Here is a 24,516-nt window from a genome sequence, read left to right as displayed (position 1 = left end):
GATTATATTGCGGTATTCCGTTTCACGGTCGAGAGAGAACAGGAAACGCGACTTCAAGTGGAACACGCGTTACCGCGATTATCTGACGATTATTGCCGATGACACATCGGTCAGGATCACCAGAAGAATTCGCGAAAATTCGTGCGATTCAAGTTTCTCGCTAATTATTTTCCGTCAAACATTGAGAAGTTACGTAAACTCAATTCGCAAGTTTGCCGAATAAATTACGCAAATCCGACAATCGCGTTAACTGTTACTCGAGAAAGCTCGTAGCTCCGAATTTATTCGCGGCTAGGGTGGGACTCTCCCTCGGCTCTCCGATACCCTTAAATATCGATATGCTCGGTGGAGCGTCGAGTCTCGCAATCGGAAACGGTTTCGAAACTCTCCTTGCCGTTTGCGGTTTTCTATTAACCTAACCGGGAGGGGAGGTGGCGGCAGCCACGAGAGGGGTAAGTTTTAAGAGGCTGGCGTCGCCCCGGCCGACTTATGCCTCGACTCTTCCACTCGCTCTCGGTATCTGGCGTCAGGCGAAACGAACGTCGCTGTGCCTCCGATCTTACGTCCGGTGCCAGAAACCCACCCAGCGGGGCGTACAAGAATATTACGTTTCCGTTACGACGCCCTTGTTTGAACAGGGCTACTCCCTATCCGGATCCGGATTTCGGATTTACGTTCGTAACAAACAATGTACGTATTAACAAACAATGAGAGCAGCTGGATTGCACGAGATACGCGGTAATCGTTATTCAGATTCGTTGTTAAATCTGAGCTTATAATGTCGAAATATAATTTAGACAATATCAGTGATAAGTCGATAGAATTGCAAACCGAAACTGACATGACTATGAAATAACAGATATACTGATCTTGTTTTCTGGTGCTACTAGAGGTACTCCTATTAGAAATTTCTGTAGTTTCATGGAGAGAAGGGGATGCTGGAAGGGGATGTTGAAATTATTGAAACTGTTTTTTCAAGATTATCGCAATTGAAACTGAATTTCTGGTAATCGTTAAAATTGGAAACAAATTGTTCAAAATAGCTGAAGTCGAAACTTTTTCAACATTATTCTAACTGATGTTGATTGAAAGCGACGTATGCAATGCGAAAGCTATCTTTTTCCCGTCAAACTTTGATGTAGTGAATATCGGTAACAAAGTTTCCATTGCAGCGTAATTTTATCGAATTCTCGTCCTCGGTGTCTGTACCACATGATAACTCGGTATAACGAAATTTCGACTGGGTTGACTCAATTTTAAGCCCCGATGCAGTTGGATGCAACGATACAATGAAATTTTGCCAAAATTGCAAAAGAAAATTTTTTTATTAATCAGGTTTGTAAATTATATAAAAAAAATTCTGACCGTAAAAAAATCTCTCGCGTCAAATTTTCCCAGAAATAAAATTACATGCGTTTGCTTAACTCTTATTTATTATTTAATTTAATTTTGGCATTTTAATCAACGCAAATCCATTTTTAATATATCGTTAAGAATTATGGTAAAATTCAATAAAATAGTGATGCTCAAAAAAGACATTTTTATTTTTACAATCTTATGGTAAAATTATACACGTTTAATTTTACAATTTACATCTCCGAGAAATAGTATGCTTTTGATATAGAGAGAGACTATGCTATGACTTTACCGTTTTCCGCAGAGAAATTTTTTAAATCACCTTCCTGTATACTTGAGATAACTCGTGCTCCGTATCTCAATCGAGACTCAAACTATTGCGACGCTCCGAGACGTAAAATGTGTATATAAAGATGGCTTCTTTAAGTGCGAAATCACTATCACTGCTTCGACCCATCGAAAATCCGCGACGTAAACATCGTGTCGAAGTGGGTCGTGCCGGTAAGCGAACGTGATGGAACGTTATCCGAGAGGCCAGATCGCTTTTAAAGCGATTTTACGATCACACGCTGGAAATTTGGTTCTCGACGGTCCTTTTACGGAACGATACGAGTGACGAGATGAACTCTGGAGCGAGATATAGTGAGATAAAATTCTCACACAACTAGATAAGCTATATGTAACATTTATGCCATAGAGATCTTATATCTTTTCCTTTAATTTCTCTTTTATTTCATTTTATTGTGATGATTTATTTGATTAATATAAATAATCATGATTTTTTTATAACGATTGTTTATATTATCATTGTGTGTGCGACGTAATATTTATTGCTATTTATATAATTGCATATTTATTCATATTTCATCTTACTTTGTATCCTTATATTATTTCGATTTTTCTCAGCTACTGAATTTTACAGAATGAAGTAAATTTCTTTTCCTCCCCCTGGTTCTACTTTTATCTCTTCTCGTTTTTTTCTACGATATTTACTCTTCCTCGTTCGCGAGTTGCCCGGGGGGCATCGGACGCTAAAGTCTAGTTTGCTAAAAAAATATCCTAACTTCTTTAACTTCGCGTGAAGAATGGAGAACGAAAACCGAAGGCAACCCGTCGTTCCCGGCGAGAAGTATCTCCCGTGGAAGTAGAAGTACTTCTCGCGAAGACTTCTCGCGCTCGGCCGAGGTGGAGGTAAGTACGTGTTTCTCGAACTTCCGCGGTTCGGGGCATTTATTTAATCTCGGGAAGCGAGGAAAATCCTGCCGCCGGATACATGAGAAAATAAAGCTAGGTAGATAGCAATAGACAAGTGTAGCAAGTTACTTACTTTAATCGAATTTTAAATCACGCTAGCGTTCGTAATCTTTCGGAACGCAGGAAGAAAAATGTATCGGGACGGAGCTGAGCGCATCCTGAGTTTGCGCGCAATTATATTAACCTCGGGCATAGAGGCGGCCGGCATACTTTCTTCTTTACATCCTTAGCCATCCCCGTAAATAAGATAACGAAATTTTCAACGAGTTACTACGGCACCCCATTTCCCTTAACTTAGACCTTCCCTTTAGACACTCGTTGGTAATGCCACGGGTTAATAAACGGGGAAATTAATTCCCGGGGTTACGAGTCTCGCGATTCAGGGCCGGCTGCGTCGCGGCCAGATATAAACCTAATTAATCCCCAGCCTTACGTCTCTCGTTACAGCCGTGGAGAGATCGTCGGATAACTGCCGCGGAGGCTGTGAGGAATAAGGCGCGTTATTACGACACGCCGTTACGACGAGTATCGCCCGGCGCGGCGCCGGCGGTGCGACGACGAGGGGCCGTACGTATTCCGCACGTGGTCACGGTGCAGACCGACAGGGAGGCCCCGTGTACGTGGCGGGTCTTTGCGGGTCTGTGGGTGTCGACCCTCCGCAAAAGAGCCGGAGATAAACTTAATTGAATGGCGCGGCGGTCCCTGACGCGAAATGCCGCCTGCGTCTCTCCTTGCGTGAAATCGCAGAGAAGCGACGTTTTCTTTGCGTTTCCACCATGCGGAATACCGGCGTCCAACGATCACTAAAAGACCCGGGATCACGTATGTCATTACGACCCGTTCTTCACCCGTCGACGTCGACGACTAGGGAAAACAGCCGTCGGGTCTAATAACAAGACTGCGAGACTTTCCTCGTTGAAATCCTCGTTGCGCCGAGGAAGAATTGTATTTGCGCTTTGATGAAGGGAAGGATTTAAAGGGAATGTTCAATCAACCGAGATGGATAGTGTCGAGATGGATAGCATAAATATGGTAGGAAACATTTTTAGTCCATTAAAACGTATCGAGAATGCCAACGTTCTAATGGCGACTCGACGAAAATCTGTCTATGTATTCGCGTCCATAAATGCGGCGCCACATCGGCGATTGCCAAAAAAGCACGAAGAAAGTTCGAACGAGTCTAACGGCCAAAAGTGCAAGGAAGCGTGAAATGTGCCGCGAAAAACGCTTTTACTTGATGCTCGATAGACTTCGAGGGAAAATAATATACTGGGAGTACCGTCGCTTTAATTTATACGCAAAAAATTATGATGCCAGGCATTAAATCCAACAAATAACTTTTTGACGTAAATTGAAATAATTTTTTATCAACATGAATCAATTTATGCAAAATGATTTTAATCTAAATTCAGTATTAATTATTTTTTCAAATATGCAATTATCAATCAAAATGATCGAATTGATATCGGTTCAATATTGCTTCAATTCAGTATATTGCTCGAAAAAACTGTACGACAAGATGAGAGCATTTGGTGAAAGAGACCCTGTGGCGAATAATGGTAGATTTGCGGGTGGATGATGGTGGTGCGAATCGACAATCGTAACAATAAGAGCACGAAAATGTATCGGATGGTCGTAAGAGTCGCGCGCGAAGATTGTCAATGCGCGTGTATAGCCGCGTGGCGCCGTCGCGACGCTTTTCCATCCCCGAAGAGGAAGCCTCGGGGGTGAGGCAGGACACGTCGATATTAACCCGTAGCCTTCGGCAGTGGCAAAAACGAGGCTCGCGTTTAAAGCCGCGAATGCTGTCTCGATAAAATGAAATGCGAGAAATGTTTGTTGAGGGTGCACAATGGTCGGTAGTCGTGAAGATCGGAATCTGTATCACGTCATCTGTAGCTTTTTGCCGAATAAAAGGGAAAGAATAGCATAGAGAATGGAAGCCAGATTTGCGTGAAAGTATTGCCTTTATACCTCACACAGTTGTTTTTGACTATAAAAAAAAAATCCTTCTTCATATTGCATGAATAATTTTAAAATAATCAAACACGATAGAATATCTATAGAAAAGGTAAATATTAGGAAAATTATCAAACAAAATTTTTTGCATGTTCCGCACATATGTACGTAATACATTTATGCATTATATGCATTTATTTTTTCCACATTTTAATCGAAAATACATTTTTTTTTTTTTTTTAAATATTACTTCAAACCTCTCCACAAAAATGTTCCAGTTATCCAGTAAAAAAATATTTATACGCGTCATTTATATTCTTGCGATGCGTGCGGCAATTTCCAGCACTTTTCCCCGGAAAGTTACAGGAATAATTTCGTGGCACATTTGTGCGTTACCATGACAGCCGTCAATTATCCGAATGCATAATGACGCGAGCGGACAATAATAAACGGGGAGCGCACCTCCCCGCCGCTTCCTCCGTCGTTGACGTATCGTTGATATTTCCATGCGGCCGCAATTTATCTCGCACGTCGCCGTAAAGTGAATCTTAGAATTGCCGCGGCCGGAATCTCGCGTTTCCCGCGAAGAGAGGTGGAAAGAGAAAGAGAGGATCCTCATCAGTCATTCATTCCCGCGGGAGTCACCCCTGTTCAGCCGGAGACGGAGCTTTCTACGGGAAAGCCTCTTCTCTCACGAGAGGATGCGAGCACGATTATCGATTAAGTATCTTACTTGAACGTAAGTCTGCCAGCAACCTGTCGGCAGAACTTTGTCGGATCATTGGAGATTCGTCGGATGGCGAAAGTTACCGAGAGATGATGAAAATGTAGCAATACAAAGATGATATAACTATAACTAAAATATCAAAATCTTTTCATAATAAATTTTAATTTAATAATTTTAATTTAAATTTTTATCTTCGTCTTATTCATAATAATACATAATGATGCTACAATTTACATTTTAATCTTAATATTTAATATTTCGCGATAAAATTGTTGTTCGGCGATTTTCTTATTTTAAATCATAATAATACGAATCTCTTGATTCTTTAATGATTGAATAGAATATGGTCTTGGTCTTGTTAAATCTTATTAAATCAATGTTTGACTTGAATTACCTTTTTCTACTACAATTTGTATCTTTATACGACTTTCTGTGAAAATTCTTGAATTTCCAATTATCGATATTCTTCTTTTGAAGGAGAGTCTACTTCAAATTGCTCAAAGAATCTGCAGATGAAACAAAGTGCGAACAACCGGAAATACTACGTGAAAAATAATACAAGCGGCAGCTTCGTTGAGCTCCTTTGATCCGTGACAGATTCTCGAACGCAGAAATCTCTTAAAGAGAACGAAGTAATTCTTCAGAAGTATTTCCACCTACGGATCCTCAAAGGGATCAAATTTACCTCATGTTTTTAATTCGGCGTCTACAAGATGCCTTCGTTATTTTTTTTCTCCTCTTCGATGATGACGACGGCCTCTCCCATGGAAGTTGCTCGGGACTTCCATCGAGGGGATTGAACAGCCCAAAAAGCTCCGACAAACATTTCCTTCGGGTCGTTACTTCTTCCGAATGGAGCTCGACGGGAAGGTCGCAGCCCCATTTCGGGCCAGAATAAACGAAAGGACAACCCTGCCGCGTACGCCACAGGACTCTTGCTTAATCGCGCTAATATTCTTTGTTTTCCGTTTTGCAACTTCTTCTCAACTCTCTCCGTTTTCCATCTCCCTTTTCCCGAGGTCGGGAAAGTGCGCCGACCGTGAAGGGAAACGCAGGGGAAGGATGCAAGGGGTAGATTAAAATTTTGCGCTACGATAACTCGCGGAACTTTCGCGTATCGTTTTGGAAACGCTCTCTGTCGAAAGCCTCTCTTTCTCTCTTTTCTTCCGTATACATTCAACCCTTAAATATTTGAACATTTACATTGTTAAAAAGATTTACATTGTGAAAAACCAAAAAATGATATATCTATGTACATTCTAAATTTGTCAAAAGATTTAAAATTAAGATTGATATAAATGTTCTGTCATGCTGTTGCATAAATGTAACGTGAATTAAACGTGAAATTATTGGCGAGATGGATGGTATATTCCAAAAAAAAATCTGTGATAAATGTAAACTTTAAATATTATGCGTCTTTTTCACGCGCAAAGGCGCATGCAATTTTCTTTCAGAATGCAAATCGCTGTAGCAGCTTTACCGCGCTTTCGGTAAAATGCTTTTAATAAAAGACCTCAAAGGGAAGTATCCATAGGAGGCGCCGATTTGCCCGCATCTACCACGAAAAACTTTTAAAATTTATAGTCGAGTTTATATAGTTCCTGTCTTTCTCTCTTTCTCTGTCTTCCGAGAAGAAGGAAAACGGCTTCCGCTTGCGTAATATTCAATTACGCTGTCCGCCTTCTGGAAATCGTAATTGCTTTCGAAACTACTCGGAGTACTCGCCGGGACGCCAGAATATCCTAGAAGGTCCCAAAGGAAGAAAGTGATTCCGTTGCCTCTTCCCGGGAGCTACTTCATCCTCCTTCGCCGTTTCAAAATCTCTGAAAGTTATAATGAAGAGATTTTTGCGTCAAACGCTAGCGGCGCATCGCGAGCGCTTAATTAACATTGTGTTTGCACCTGAAAACCCGAGCGCGCATTTACTCATGGTAATTATTAATGTCAACCCCCCGATCAATCAGCTACCTGATGAATAATCATTGCCGATCGAATTAGCTTTAAAATTTTATTGAGAATTAATTATTAAGAGCCCAGATGAAACATACTGACGAAAATGTTAAATATCTTTCAACAAAAAAACGCGAAAGAAATATTTTTTCAATGTCGGTGGCCAATGTTTTTTTTACTAATTTTCGCACAAGTATATTTTTAATGAGAGGAAATATTTTACAAGAAGAGTACGAGAGAGATATAAAATGTCAACAAAAAATAGCGTTAGATTATTTTTTCGTTATTTTTTATTATCGGTCATGATTGTTCATTTAACATTCTTCCGTAGACTGTGAACTTTGATAAATTAATATTCCAAAGCACCAAAGCGATATGGCTTCTCCTCAGTCAGATCAGAGGAAAATGCTGTGTGTTCCGAAGACGATCGGGGCGAAACGAAACTTCAGCGAGAACCTGGCGCGCAACTTGTTAGCAATTCCCTCTCCGGTGAAATGTATTTCTATAGAAGTTAGACAAGCGTCGTTTACCCACCGGCGCACAAGGCGAGGATGATGGCGAGACAGAAGGGAAATTCCGTTCCCGAGGAGAAAAGCCAACGTAACGTAGATTGTAGACGTCGAATAAATTAACATTGTTACAGTTTGTCGAGATATGTCCGCATGATACGCGCGTGTAAGCTAATACTGTGAACGTAGAACGAAAAATTTTAACGATTAAAAAACGAGAGCCAAAAAATTCGAGGGAATTTACAAAATTGATGTAAATAAAAATCAGCAGTGGTACAAATTAAATATTTCTTGCGTGCAATATCCTAAAATAGATTCGACGAATTTGAAAATTTTCTAGTTAGATTTGTAGAAAATTGAAGAGATCCCGATGAAAAGAATCATTATTTAAGAAAACTTTCGTTGAATGCGTCGAGCGAAAGTGTCACGAAAGTGCAAGTATAAAAGATGAAGAAGGAGAAAGAGAGCGAGAGAGTCGATGAAGGACTGATGGGAGGAGAGCAAGCCGGGGAGACACGATGTGATCGACGATGACAAGGATAAGGAAAAGACTGAAGAGACGGGGAAGGGAGGAATGATGGGTTGGCCGGTACTTTCCTCGAACAAAGTTGAGGTAAGGGCTGCGAGTGATGATGACTAATGTTCGTGCGAGCAATTTACATCCCACTTTCCTCCTGCGAGATATCCTCTCGCATTCTGGACTCAAACCCCCCCCCCTCTCCCCCCCTCCCCGTCCTTTCGAGGGGATGGCTGTGCCTCGTCCGCGTTAACGTTACGTCGTCTCCTCGTCTCGGCGCGTCGTCGACCTTCTTTCGCCCTATACGCCCTTCTCTCACAACCCTAAACCTCGAAGTCGAGCGCGACGTAACCCTCGTGTCGTGGCTGTCTACAGGAAAGCGCGCCGAGCAGCCATCAAGCCGACGTTTTGGCAAATTGCCTCTGTTTTTATCATGTGGGAATATTCCTGTGGTCGACATCCAGCTTGGAAATGTACACCGAGAACTTTCGCTAGATTAGAAAGAGAGCCCGTTACGCGGGTTTCTTTTTAGCCTGCCGTTTGAACGTTCTATAAAACCTCATGCTGTTATCGCAAAAAAATGTATTTGATCCTCTCACGATTACTCTCGTGTATAATTTCTGCCAGTAACTTCTGACACGATCGTGTAGAGAAATAAGTAGGTAATTACGTTGGATCGAAGTTGGGAGTAAAAATAGCTGAGCACGAAATGTATGTTAATCTACAGATGCATCGCGAATGATAAAAGAACGATATTATATTGCGAACAAAAATAAATATTTATTCCGTGAGTAAAAAAAATTAAAAGCCAAAATTAAAAATTAAAAAGTAAGAAATTTATTTTATTGTAAGAATTCGATTCATCCAATTAATTAAAATATTTTATTTCTAAAGTGCGATAGTTCGATTATATTAATATCTCTCTTCTATGGTATTTTTATTATTATAGCAGCATTTAACTCTATTCTTCTCTTAAAGAAAAAAAAAACTCATTCTCGTTTTTTATTATTATGCCGCAAGTGCACATTTTGCGACGTCGTACCTAAAGTTCTGCCGGAAGCGTTGTCGCCCTTTGAAATTCCCGTGACTTTATTTCGCGCGGTTACGAGTCTCGCGTTTTGCGGTTACTTTCAGCCGCGTATACACTTTATCTCGCGGACAAAAGTGCAAACGATGTGCGGCATATCTCTTGCAGGACTGCGTCTTTGCGTCTTTGCGGCGCGCCGCCAGTCGTGTTTCCCAGTCTCGAATTTGCGTCTCAAAGGGAACCTAACGACGTTACTTGGGGCCCGAAAAACGCTGGCGCAAAGGCCGACGATTAGTTATGCAGATTCGTATCACACGCGCCGTTAGCATCGATTCATCGGCGAGATCCGCACCCTCGCGCTACACCAAGCAACCGCCGAGACGACAAAGGACCTCCTTACCTCCCGTATAACGCTATCAAAACGCAGTGCATGCAAGAGCGATCTTCTCTTTCCCTCACGATTTACATTCTAATCGAGTACTCGTACGGATTTCACGGTATCCCGCGCTGTTTACATTTTAATTTCTCTTGTGAATTACGTCGCCGTCGGAATAATAATTCAAATAGTTAAACATTAATTTGAGGATTTGATGAAATTAATTTGAAAAGCCAAACGATTAATAGGAATAAAGAAATAGAATATGGTTTTACGATTAAGAAAAATAATTTTTAAAAATGATAGATAAGATAAAGGGAATTCTTTTGGAAAGAAATGTCATGATTCTTTATTTCGATAATGAAAAAAAAGTGGAAATAAATTTCTCATATAGTTATTTTCTTTCTAATAATATAGTAATCATTAATATATATTTAAGGATTTTTTAAAAATTACTCTTGTACAATTTTGATTGGTTTAAATAATATTTATTGAATTTTAAAAGGAACAAAAATTTCACACATGAAAAACGACAAGACCCAAAGCTTTCTATTATATATTATAATAAAATACATTATATATCGCTTTCAATCTTTATCTGCAGAGATCATGATGTTTTTTTTATTTCTAACATATTACTTTTCTTTGATATTTTTGATATTGGTAGATCGACGCATTTCCTTAACAGAATGTAATATCGAGTTACAGGACGAGTTACAATTCCATTCCGAAATCACAGAGCCGCCACGACAATCAATAATCCCGAGTGAAATGTAATACGATCCAGAAACTACCCCTTTTCCTTTGCATCCGTTACTCTTCCAAGTCGGTCGCGAAACATTGATCAACGCGTTTTCTAAGGTGTAATGCGAATCCGAGTGCGACAATATATCAATACCTCGAGACGAGAAAGAGAGAGAAAGGAAGAGCCCTTCGGGGCAGCCGAAGTAAATTCGAAGGCGTCAGGGATGAATGATAGAGAGTGGGCGAAGATTGGAGGGTGCACGAAGGGCCAAAGAATGAGTACAAGAGAGGAAGAGGAAAATCCTACCCTCTCGGATCTTATGGCGCCACGACGCGTCGCGACGCAACACGACGCGACGCGACGCGACACGACGCGTCGCAAACAACCTGGCGATACATTGTCGCCTCTAGACACGCTCAATGGGATCGATCATTAATACCATGGAAAATAATCGCGAACGAAACTGCTGTAATCCATGGGCTCCCTTCGACTCGAGATGGCTATGGAAGATTTTATCCCAGAGGGGTTACACATTCGAGATGGATCTGTGAAGTTGGCACTCTCACATGTCAATTTTTACAAAATTAATGCATATGAAAAAAAATGCATATTCATATTTGTTCATAAATAATCATTTTTTATCTTTCCAATGAAAAAGAATATTATTATAATAATAAGTAATTAGAGCAAATTTCCTTATGGACAAATGTGGACAAATCAAATGCGATATTAATTTTGTAAAAATTCACATTTGGAGCTGCCAAATCTTCACAAATCTTTCAACATACTTCAATATAAATAGATGTAAATAAATGATGTTAAAGATGAAAAATAGCTAAGTAAAATAGTTCCAATATTTTAATATATTTTTTGTTTAGATAATATGCATGAATATATTACGTTTGTTGACGTTTTATTGTTTTTAATCTGCGTATTGCTTTATTAATATGTAAGGCGTTAAAATTGCATTTAATCCATGAACCGTTCACTATTTGCAAAGAAATTTTGCACAATTCTGTTAAGTAATTCTTTTATTTTTAGAAAACGCGTGCATTTTTTCGAGAGAAATGGCGTTTAAAAACGCAAACAGTTATACATATTTTTGTTTTTAAATCCCCGGCTTTGTGTCGTGTACGGTTTCATTGTTCCCGCGGGGCTATCCTTCCGAATCACTCGCTAAGGCTAATTCGCGTTGGAAGGTAATCTCTGTTTACGGTGCGCGATTAATCTCCTATCGCTCACGCATATTTATTGCAGCGACACGCACACGAGTGCGTATTTGTGCACGGATGCCTGCGCGCGGAACGACACGCGATTGCGGCCGCGAGATAGAATACGATCGGAAGGGTGGAAAAACACAGTGGTCGCGGTATTTTGTGGAAGGGTTCGAATCGTGCGCGGGGACGGAGCGAATGTAGGCACGGCCGCTGTGCACACACTGTGTTTCATAAATTGCGGCACCGGGAAAACCGATATGCCTTGTTTTGATTTTTTACAACAACTGAGGCATATTATTTTAGTCGTGCGGAAATTCACAGTGAATTTTCGTTTACACTTAAACACGGCGAAAGAGAATGCATTTAATGCTGAATTAATATTTATTTTGAGAGATAAACTGTAGACGAGTGAGGTAATAAATATTAAGTATAAATACAGTTTAAAGTTTTATTTAAAAAATTGGGATCAAAGCAAACGTCATAGATACTTTTATAGTATTTAGTGATATTTGATAACGTACTAGTTTTACTAGTATGCTTGTGCGAGCGAATTTAAATAACAATATCTCGTCCGAGATTTTTTTGGGGTTATTCGACACTGGGGTTATACGATCAGTTTGATTCTCACGATATATCGGGAAATAATGGTACTACCCGGTATATCCCGACAGTATCCGTACAGAGCCCTTTAATGGATTTCTACTATTTCACTTGCAGCGTCCGAACTGGTATTTAACATGGGCCACGCGTATCCGATAATCGGGTGAAATTCATGCTCGTTGGATACTGTACAGACTTCGGTGTCGGTTCCAGCTATAATTCCTCGTTACGAAGCGCGGTCGTCAGCTCATAACGGCGGAGAGACGACATGGGGATGAGGGAAGTAGAGAGAGAGAGAGAGAAAGAGAGAGATATGGCACACGCCAACATCCCTCGCCATTCTACTTTCGAATACCGCGAGAAACTCGCCAGCTGCGCGAATTTTATTCCGCACGACTCGCGTCTTTTATGAAACGCGAAGGGTGCTCATAAATTTTTCATCGGTGCGGCTTAAACGCTTAACGTGCCCATTTCCATATTTATCGAGCTCGTCTTGTCTCGATACATGTAATTAATTGTCCATGTACTAAACTTACGATCTTGTTTCATGAATAATCTCGATATACTCGTCCCATTTAAAATAAAAAAAAAAAAAAAATTCCAAGATATTTAGATGCAGATTACTTTATCGCTGAAATTAAACAGGAAATCACCATTAATTTGAAGAATAACAACAGAATTATTTACAAATTACTTAATTCATTTCTACGTATCTAAATTTTTCTTCGGTCGATCTAATCACTTTTTCTGAATTTTCAATTATTTACGTTACATAAAAATTTTATTTTGTAACAAACTGTCCTAGGCCTTAAGATATGATCTTTTATTTCCATTTAGTTTCACAAAAATTTGCCACTTGTGGAAATTCTTCTCATCCCCGTTGAACGAAACAAGAAAGTTTAACACGACAGCAGCTTCAATCGACATTTTGTTTCTCTCGTATTAGCTGCATCTCGCTTGCACTCGCAGCTGCTCTATTGCGCCGTCCGAGCCGTCCTTACGCTCGAGCCGAGCGGCGATCTATTAATCAGTGTGCAAGGGCGAATCATTATTGGCCATCGCACTGCCGGCCGGTCCAGATCAAAGGACGTCGATGCGCCGACCAAGCGAGGTCGAACGGGCGATACGTGAGCGGTTCACGTCTCGGCGACTCCTCCGGGCGACGATTAGCCGCGGATCGTCATGCGTTCATTACCGGAGGCTCCGTCCGTACGCACGAGTAACGCGCTTGTCCGTTACAGAATCGACGCGGTGGAGCGCACACGCAATTTGCCCGAACTTCACATGCAGATCATCGTCGGCCTGAGATAGGAGGATGTCATCGAGGTCCTCAAGGAGAAACATCGGAGTGTTTTTTTTTTTTAACGATGTTGATTTCAAGTATCACAGACCGAACGTGAAAATTTCCTTGCGAGTCTTCAACGATTGAAGAATTTTATCCCGTACTTCGTTAAATTAATTATACTCGAATGATAGCGGAAAATAATAAAATACTCAATGATTTTAAGATTCCCCTGCCGGTATTAGCCGGAGAAAATTACGGTCGTAGAGTAAGCAAAACTCCCGCGAGACTGTAAATCGTAATCCCGGTAATCCATTCTGATCGTCTGAAGTTGGAGATCTAAGCAATGACTAATGACTGAATCGAGTTAGCGCAAGGTTGCGATGTATCGCGGTTTACGACAGATGGGCTGATCGGTACACAACTTTGCACTCTGATCCGAGTCGTTGTTTCGACAATGGACCATTTTGTATAATTAAATGATTATTTGCATGATAATTTCTCTCTTTCTGACACTGCACGCTCTTTGGAAGAGTCATAAAGGGGACAAAGTTGCGAAAGTTTCTAAATTATGTTTGGAAAAATAAAAATATGTAACATTCGCTTGCATTTGCATTTTAATGAATTATGTATTTTTTTAATGATGTATTTTTTTAATATTTAAATTTATTTAATATATATAATTTCAATGCCAGAATTTATCTTTAACATTTTAAAATCTGACATAAGTATTATTAATGACAGTCACAGCAGAAGATACATTGCTGTTATTTACGTTTGTATCACTATAATTCAAAGGGTTGCAAAGGATTGCGAATGGCGCTGATTATAATTTAAACAATCCTGATGCGCCATCAAATCGCGGAATTCCCGAGGATAACTGCCCATTCCGTTTTTGGTTGCTCGTTTGCCTGCCCCTCTCATAATGCCCCTCTCATAATGCCCCTCCCCCCCCCCCGGATTGTCATAATGACTCGCGTATATACCTCGAGATTTCGAGCCGAGTCACGTGATATCGTCGCCGCTCAACCCCCATATTATATCCCGGCTATCTCCGGGCCGCATCCCGTCGCCCACATCGTCGTCACCCTCCCCGGGGGCTTTATGTTGCGCGGTGGAAAGATTTTTATCGGAGGGCGCACTTCGCGTCCCCCGGCCTCGGTCCCCTTAATTAATGGGAAAACGCTCGCGCGCAAAAATGCGCGCCGTTTCCGCCTGGCGAATTAGTCCGGGGATTTCTCGGGACAAAGGACGAAAGGGCTTGCTGCTGGTCTCACTGACCCAATCCGAAGAACACGAATCCCGTATCCACGATTGACCATTACTCTTCCGCAGCAGGTGTCGACCGAGTCGATAAAATCTGAGGAGGGCCGAGGTCGTGATTATGCTTTCCGTGTTAGGTTGATGCGAACGTGACGTGAACATTATTATCCAAGAAAAAAGGAGACATGAGGAAAGAAAGCTTTCTGATATTTTCTTTATTTATGCCCGACAAAAGAATCGTTACTTAGGAAGCTCTGAACACGTCGTGTAAATTTAATGAGCGTTAAACAGCTTTTAAAGCATGAAGCAGTTTTAAGATTTTTTTTTACTTTAATTTAATTTATTGTGCACTGATAAATCTACATTACATAAAAATATAATTTTAATAAAGTTAATAATAATTATTATTATTCTGATGAGATAATTATTATTATTTCTGATAAAAGCAAATATCGTATATCATCGATTCGATCTGCCGAAGTAGCTAGACCGTTAGCTTAGAAGTTTCAATAAAATATCCATCGCATTCTCCCTTTTATGTCCGCGTAAATGCAATGTGGGAAACGCTACGTAAAGCTCTCCGGCGTTATCATCACGTATCTTGTTCATATTTCGGTAGACGCTGAAAAGCTCGCGTCGAGCGTGTAAAAGCTCTCGACGAAGAGTCCTTCATGCGGAATATCAAATCAAGATTCTGCCTTCTTCATCTCTCTTTCTTCTCTTTCTCCTTCTTCTCCTTTTCTTCTCCACCTTCGTCTCCTGCCATCCCTGTCATTCCTCTCTCTTGCCAGGCTCCGTATCTTTACTCCGTCGTATTCCGTTGCGAGACGTGAAAGCACGACGTCTCGCTTTGACATCGAGATACATACCGCGACGCGTTTGATATTTGACACGAAATCCGCGTATCGTCGCGAGTACTTGTAAGCCTCGCGTGGCTTTGCCAAGTCAGATGATATTGCTGAGAATTTCTGCAGATAAATCCGGAATCTCTGTTTCTCAGAGATCAAGTTTGGTACGCAAACGAATCAGATAATTAAAATTTTTAAGAATCTGAAATCTACCTTTCAAAAGTCGAGCCACGAAAGATAAAATCGACACCATTTTTTTAATTTATTGTACTGTGACAAAATTTTTTTATATAGATTTTATTTATCTCTACGTAATATTCATAATTTGCAACTATAATGTATTTATATATTATAAATTATAAAAAAAATCCGATATTTAAAGAGAGAATATTATTCCAATAAAATAAAATGAAGTAGCAGTGTAATATATTATTTAAAATAAAGTGAGCATTATATAAAGTGCTCTCGATATTGACATTTTTTTATATCAGATTTATTTATTATAGACTATAGATGCTTACTCATATAATATTTTTTATTAAACAACGAACATACAGTCTTAATTAAACGCTATTCATAGATGATGCGATTTAACTGACAAAAAAAAAATAAGGCGATATTGCGATTTTTTGTCGACGCGTCGCAATTTCCCGAATCGACGATAAATCCCTTATTCGAATAGTGATTAAACGGTAGTTGACTGATACTCATCGTCAATTTTTTCAGAAAACAAAGCCACTCGTATCCAATTCCCACCGCTCGCCGCGGGAGAAGCAAATTATTCAAAGGGCCCGCTTTTCTCTCCCGCGAGCGCCATAATGCGAGTGCTCGCCGCTTGTATACAGGGGGTTTGTATAAGGGGGGTTTGTGGCAGCCACTATAAGCACACTGCATATGGGTATTGGAAACGCGCGTAGATCACGCAGGATTATTCGGACACCCCCGGCGATCCCTAAGCTCTGTTGGATGCATGCTAATTGCCGTGAAGGCACACATCCATGTACGTGTATATACAGGGTGTCCCGACATACTTGGTATCTTAATTAAGGATCGATCTCGATTGTTCACGCTTCAATTCTTCCTTCATTAGAGTATCAAAGCTGACAGCGTTTTATTAACAAACAATTGAAACTGAATGCCAGCTGAAAATTAAATTACGTGCGTTTATTTAACGAGGTGTTTTTCTACTTGAATTGAAAAGCACTTTATTTGCATAAAGTTTTAGATGGTGATTTAAATAACATAATGCTTTATTTTACATATTAAAAATTTTTAACAAATAATAAGTTAGAAATTTTAATAATAAACGTCAATTTCGAATTTATGAAGAGATTAGTATTCAGATTAATTTTGTAAAGACATAAATATTTATATTTTTTAAAGTAAATTTTGGAAAGAGAGTTTTGAAACACCATATATATACACATGTACTCTGCCATCTACGTACAACGAAGATGACATGGTCAACGTACATGGACGTGTGTGTATGTGTTTAAAAAGGAAGGGGCGGTTAATAGAGGATGGCGAAATCCACCCCTATAGACATCCTTTCGAGAGCACCACGAAAATAGCGCAGTCCATGAACGAACACGCAACTACGTGCAACAAGGAAGGCAATCGAGGCGAAGAAACACGAACAGGGTTTGACCCTCTAATGCACGAGCTAAACTTTTCTAACTTTAATTTCTCAAATTTCGACAAAAATTTCGATGAGATCAACTCTCTTGGTTGTCAAAAATTAAAATTAATATGTTAAACTGTAACATGTAATTGTTTAAAATATACGAAGATCAATCTGCTTTATAATTACACGCGAAATCTTAAAATTAAATACAGATAATTAATAATAATTAAAATAAAAATTTATGTAATTTTATCGTTTGTTAAAAATGGAAATCATGGAGATGAAGCGTCTCGATGCATAAAGTGCCACTGCTTGCGAAATTAAACAAACGGATTGCAAGTTTGTACACGCAAAGATATATATATATATATGAGATAAAATTACTTTCCACGAACGATTCAGTTAGTGAGAGAAATTCGACCACTAACGGGCAGTATCAAGGCAAATCCCCTTTGTGTATCGCGCCATTGCCGCACGTTAGAGAAATAATCCCTCATGTTTATGTATGTCGGGTTTTCTCGCATCCTTTAATGCGCCCTATGAATTTTTTTTTAAAGCGCCGTGGCGGGCGCGGTCGAATATTTTCCGCATTACGTTAAAAATGAAAGTACGATCCTCGAAGGCGGACCTTGCTACGGATAAATCACCGCGCGGGGTCGACTTGACTCGCGAGGGCGGAAGCGGCGGGGGCGGGGGCGGTTCGGCGGCGGTGATGGTGTCTCGCGTAAAATCAGCTTAAGGGAATTTTCAGACGTCGAATTTCCGCGGCGCGCGAAACTTCCGAGAGAAGCTGCTTCTTCCTCGTCGTACACCGCCTCGCGTTTAGGCGCGCCGACCCTAATCACTTTTAAAACGCCATAAAGCGGATTACGTAAGGGATATTACGGGCCAATCGAAGTTATGAATTCATTAAGCCAACGCGCGAAGGTAAATGAGATTACGAAGTCATAATTGAAGACCGGCTGAAATCGTGCTAATTTCCACCGATCCGAGTTGCTCTCGGGATGTCGGTTGTCTGATCGTAATCTTGGTCCAGAAACACTCAACTACAATAAGATTCGCGAGTAAAGAGGCAATTTAAATTTAACTAACGATCATTTCTAGTTCTTAAAAATATTTGACTGAAATTTTTTTTTAAATCTTCTTAATTAAATGTTTAATGATATATAATATTTATTCTTTTCTAATGTATGTATTATATTTTTTCGGAAAGTAGAAATAACATCGAATTGAAATATCAAACGTCGGATCGTACGTTGAATAATTACGCTGACGCGATTATTAACATATTCGTTGTGTTGTAATTATAAGCCTCCGTCCGGTCTCGTCGTAATTATTGAGCCAATCAAACTTAAACCGATGCCTGCTTTGGCTCCGACCGTAACCGTAGTTCGCATGGAACAGCACACGGGGGTGCGATTTAATTAATTAGGGAAACGACGATTGCCCCACGACGACGAAAGGGTTGGTCGTCGCTAGAATACTCTGCATCGCGTTATCGATTTTTTTTCGAGCTTTTATGCGACTTTTCTGTCGGTTTTCATCGGTAAAACGATTACAAAAAATACTTTTCTTTATTAAAAAAAAAAAAATAATATTGAAGTTGTACAATTTCCTTTAATTTGACATTATAAATTTATTTATTGATGCAGCGTATTTAAGTAGCTTGAAAAATATTAAAAAAAATTATTTATAAAAAATTGCGATAACTTTACAGAATTTAAGTGAAAATCCCATGTTTAAATACATAACGTTACATAACGTTTACCCTTCCAGCTTTTAAACCAGAGTAACATTGATCGTTCAATCCCCACGGTATTGATATAAAACGTCCGTACTAATAGCAATCGTGACTCGCTATCATGACTCGACATTCCCGTTCGTTTCGGCTTTCCGCGAGTCACCCGGTAAAGTGTATTAACAGGTTGCCAATATCGTGAAAAGTCGTTGCCGATAAAAGGGAACCGAGCGACATGGCGGTCGACATTGTGAGACGAACAATTTAATATGCGCGGCCGGGACGGAGATCCTGGGGATGTAGGCAGGTCCTTACCAAGGACCCTCCCGTTTTCACCGTCGGCATACCTTATCTGTCTTCTGGCAGTCACAAAGCCCGAGATCTCTCTCGTTTATTGGAAAGCTCTGCCATCGACTAACCGTAGGCGCGCGGGATGAAAGCACACCCCGCGAGCTCTCTCTCTCGCGGTATTATCGATACAGGGTCGACTCCGTAGACCTATGTCGTCTGAATGTTGATGCCCGCCAGGGCAATTTGGGAGAAGCACGGAATTTGCATGACATTCTGTTTTGAGCGATCGCTCCGAACACGACGTCTCGACGAGCTGAATAATTGAGGGAACTTTCGTGAAAAACTGAAAGGAAGGGATGGAAAAGAATGTAATGCGAATGCCAGATTTGTTTGTACGGGACGCCGCGGAGCAGAAAAACGCCGCTTCAAATTAGCATCAATAACATAAAATGTGTATAAAATATAAAATTTTTTTAATATAATAATATGCTATATTATTTTAATATAATAATATGCTATATTATAGTATATTACAATATATTATAGTATATTATTGTATGCATATACAAACATGTTTTGTGTTTTTCTTAAAAAGAGGGCGAATATGAAAATTGTAAGCATTCACATGCAATCGCTAATTTTGACATTATTTTTCAAAATTTTCGTAATTTGTAAAAAAAATCCTCTCGTTTTACATACATCTTACACCTTCGTCATTCTTCGCGCATGAATTTCGCAAACCAGACACGTCCGTCTCGGCACGACGACGACGCGAATCAGCGCACAAACGTGCAGCCGGAAGTTCTCGTGTAAACGAGCGCGTATCGTGCACATGCGCGAGGTCGCGCTCATGAGGGTTGCGAGTAGTGAGTCAGAACTGACGAAGGGGATGAAGAGAGAAAGGAAGGTTACCACCACCACCACTACCATCACCATCGCCGCCACCACCAACACCGACAATCGACAGCGGCGGATTCGTCAGTCGGTCGGAAAGCGTCGCGGCGCGACGTGGCTCTTCGTGCTCCTCTCGAAGAAGACGACGACGACGACAACGACGTGGATCGCTTTCTGTCGCTCGGCATACTCGGCGAACATGAGAATGCGAATCGGCGACGCTCAATTCGGATGACGAAGACCGAGCAAACGGAGGACATGTCTGGCGGCGAAGTACGAAGCGGAAGTTGACGGGGACGAGAGAGACGAAGACGATAGACTCTCCTGGGGACAGGGACATGTTCCTCGACTTGCGGAGATGACCGAACGCTCGATGGTGTCTGCGTGACAGGTGGTCCTAACGTCTCCACGACATCCTTGGTGCGGAGAAGCTTGATCGACGGGAAGCGTTGCCTTAGTCCTGCGGGGATGCGGGCCCGCGGAATCTTCTACCTCGAAAATTCGTGATATATCTTTTATACGTATCTTCTATAAGGACTGCTTCGAGAGACCTAGATATAAATGCGATCCTGCCGTAGCTTCGACACGCTTGAGCGATTTGAGTGAGTAAACAAGCTCTTGGAAGCTTGGCGCAAATTTAACGAAGTAAGCTTCGTGGATGCAAGCTGACTGCAAAACGATAGACAAACTTGAGTAACCACGAGAAGGATTACTCGAGAATATTTTTACGAATCATTACATGCGATTCCCGTTTATCTCGCGAGTTCAAAATACAATTAAAGGCAGCTGCGCGACGATTTACTAACAGCTGCGACAACATCGATCTAAGGGGTGATCGTGGTGGATCGTTGAATGGTTCACGCTGTCGTCCGAAGTGCCAGAGTCAACTGTGGAAGACGCGGGGGTGGCGGAGACGAGGGAGGGTGGTGCGGTTGTCGTCATAGTCGATGGTAGTCGTGCCGGTCGAGAGAGCAGCTGCGACGGTAATAGTCGTAACACTAACAGCAGCTGCAGTAGTAGTAGTAGTAGTAGTAGTAGTAGTAGTAGTAGTAGTACAAGCAGCGACAGTGGTATTATCGGTGGTGGTGGTAGTGTCATTGTCGGTGATAGTGAAGGTGGTAGTGTCGGTGGAGGACCGTCGCGCAGGGGTGGCTCGTCGCGACTTATAACAAAGGGACCGGTGGAGGGCCTGGCAAGCAGCAGCAGGGTGGCCGCGCGAGTGCACCCGAGTTGGGGAACGGGCGCGAGAGGGGTGGGTCCCTCTGCACCCTCAGGACCGAGGGGATGTCCCGCGGCCGACGACGTGCCCGGTCGCAACGTCGCCGTCGGCGCCACGACGCGGAATCGCCGGCCGATGGGCACCAATCTTACTAAGCAGAGCAGGGTGAGTTCTTCGTTTTAGGGGTCGACACTCGTCCGTGGCTTTTGAAATGAGTCTTTTGTCGAAATGAGTCGATGTGCACACTGGGTATGCAATTTACGAGGAAAAGCCGACTCTTTGTCTTCTGCAGAGAAGAATGTGTTCGAACATTTTTAGAAATATTGCGATTAAAATTTTTTGCGCAAATGTTTCAAATTAACTCTTTGCAATTTTACATCTCTGAATTAATTTGATCATTGTCCAATGTAATTGCATAGAGAATTTGAAGCAATTAATTTTTCTAAGATAATTAGACAGAGACCTTTGTATTACAAGAAAATTATATAAAATTTTATTTTTTAAAAGTTTTATATTAAGGGATCTTTTTAAAATAAATACATAAATCGTCAAATAATTCAGTGTTCCTGGCATTAAATTGATATATAATATTTTTCTGTGTTAAAATATCTATTTTTGAAAATTAGGGAAATAAATTCGAATAATTTTATAAAAATTTTTGATATATATCCATATATACATGTAGTTATTACAGGAGACAAATACTAAATTCCCGATTTTTATTGATCGCGAAGACAAATAGTTCTATCGAGAATAAGATAACTAAACGGTAGCATTTATGCAGGAATGAATAATGACGGCCTGAGAAATAGAAACGATATAGCGCCGTAGGCTGAATGAACGGTACTGTTAATAAACACGTGGGTAAGGAAAAAGGCAAACGAGAAAATTCACGGGCCGTTAAAAACGCTTGCAGGTATCCACCCATAGATATCTGCGCTTGTGAGAGACTGCCATTCACGGGGATCTTTCGTTGCCAATGAATGAAGCATTCAACGCACTCGTGCGCACTTTCACCCGCGTTCGTGATCCTTGCGATTTCGTCGATCGGCAAGTCTGCACTTTGCAGATGAAACCGGACTTTTCTTGAAAGCTGATTCAAAATATCAAAATAATTACTCATTATAATTACTCAATATAAAATAATATGCGTAATTTCGTCACATTGTAAAAACAAATACATATAAGAATGCAATGAAGAAAAGTTGATATTAACGAGAATTGTGTTAGTGAGATCGGTGTAAATGACAACAAAATTATCTTGAAAATATTTAATTACATATCCTCGAGAAATTTAATTTATTTTTTAAGTTAATTTTAAATATAAACTATTTTTCAAAAGCTATGAAGTAAGCGCTTTCAGGTGCCTTGTGAGTAGACATATCAATTTCCCAATAACTCTGGATGATGAATGTGTTGGATGTATTGAACGAAACTTTTTTAAGCCCTTTATTGACATGCGATGAATGCACATTACATTGCATAATAGTCAGTGCATGCATTGATAACAGCACAGTTTCATACAATGGGCCGGTGACATTGTCACTTGAAATGGCTCGCTATCACCTGCGTGCACAAAATAACGATAACGTTAAGTCGCATTGAGGATAATTTTATATTATTTGATCAGCAACTCGCTGCTTGAATACGCGAATTTTTTATTTCAAGTGGTATTTTATAAAAAAAAAAAAAAAAATTATATCACGAATGACTCCTATTTCTGGAATTTCACTTCTTTTCCTTGATAAAAAAATCAATTATCGTACATGCGACGTTAGTCAGAGCGAAATTAGTATTATGAATCGTTTATAAATAACTTCATAATAACAATAGAAAATATTTAACTCATCTGATCCCTTTTACTTTCAACTCGCGGTAATAAAATCAATATCTAGGCGTACCGTACCTTGGCGGTATTTAATGCTCAGACTAAAACCGGGAAATTCCACGGTAAACCCGGGTAAATAACGACGGTAAAATAACGACTGTGCTGCAGCTGTTCTCGCACGAACGAATCAAGAGGATGTCTCATTGTACTATAACCCGCCCGCCCGTCCGCAGGAGTCCAACCCTCCGTTATTTCCTCGTAATTTCTCGCGGCTGTAGACGAACCGCACGATTCTCGGAGGTGCGAAAGCGAGTCGGTTTGAAAGATTTATCGTGACTCTTTCGTCGTACTCGTGGAGTGGAGAGAGTATCGGGGATCGCAGGCACGTGACCCAGCTATCAATCCGGCGGAGAGGCGAAAGGAACTCCCGGTAGGAGCGCAGCCTTCATCGGCTTGTCCTCATCCCCGCCGTCTTATTCTCCTCCTTTCTCGCGTCTCGCTCGCTCACCACGTGCTTACCCGAAAGCGACGGGCGAGTCGATCGCCGAGTCACGGATCGTGGATTTCGCTCGCGATGAATTATTAAGGGGCCCTCTTCGCCGACCGATGGTTCTCCCGGATGTCGCCGCCTCATCAATTATTTGTCGGCCTCGATGATGCAGCCTCCGCCGGTGCGCGTTGATTAGACGATCTCTCCTCGCGCATCTTCTCTCGCTGCAGCCCCGTCGCACGTGCCCCGAATGAAGCCGCGTTACGCACGTGCACGTCCTCGCTGCAGGGGGATTATCCGGACGCGCGTATGCTTCTCTGCGGGGTATCTTTGAAGATCGTATCAGTTTCCTCGCGTTAAACTCGATTCGGTATTTTCGGCGTGGCTGAGAGAGAGAGAGAGAGAGAGAGAGAGAGAGAGAGAGAGAGAGAGAGAGAGAGCTTGTTGGCCCGCGCGTACCCGTGGCACGTGGAGCAATAACGTCGTATTACGTAAAATCTCCAAATCTGAATTGGACAGTTAAATACCGTTATATTTAGCTACCGTTATAACGAAGCTAAATTTAATAGATAGAAAATATTCACGAGTTTTCCTTCTTGCGAAATTCTTTCTCTCTTTCCTAATTTTTATACTTATCCCGACGAAAGGGATCATTTTTAGCTGTTTTTTATCATCATACAAAAATACGGAAATGTTCTCGTTTCTGCTCTCTTGACTTTGAATAGTGGAAGGTACACTTGTCGTAAAATCAGAATTTCTCACGGAATTTCGACGGAAGAGATGGTGCTTGCCTCTGCGATCG

General features: G+C 40.9%; 1 protein-coding gene across 5 annotated transcripts in view; it reads left to right on the top strand.

The window, feature by feature from the left end:
- The window catches only part of LOC105422023 (uncharacterized), a 191,317-nt gene that overhangs the window by 141,569 nt on the left and 25,232 nt on the right, over positions 1–24,516 (top strand). Inside the window, exon 1 of one of the 5 annotated variants that reach the window (XM_011631237.2) lies at positions 20,257–21,561. The exons of the other annotated variants lie outside the window; for them this stretch is intronic. Within the exon in view, the coding sequence (XP_011629539.2) occupies positions 21,532–21,561 (30 nt within the window). The 5' untranslated portion in view covers positions 20,257–21,531. Of the gene's footprint in view, positions 1–20,256; positions 21,562–24,516 lie in introns of those variants that run through there. 5 annotated transcript variants of the gene reach the window in all.

The sequence above is a fragment of the Pogonomyrmex barbatus genome, unplaced genomic scaffold (genome assembly GCF_055798465.1).
Source record: "Pogonomyrmex barbatus isolate J1 unplaced genomic scaffold, ASM5579846v1 scaffold13, whole genome shotgun sequence".
NCBI lineage: Eukaryota > Metazoa > Arthropoda > Insecta > Hymenoptera > Formicidae > Pogonomyrmex > Pogonomyrmex barbatus.
Note: the sequence above shows the minus strand (reverse complement) of the source record. Positions and strands in the feature narration are given on the sequence as shown.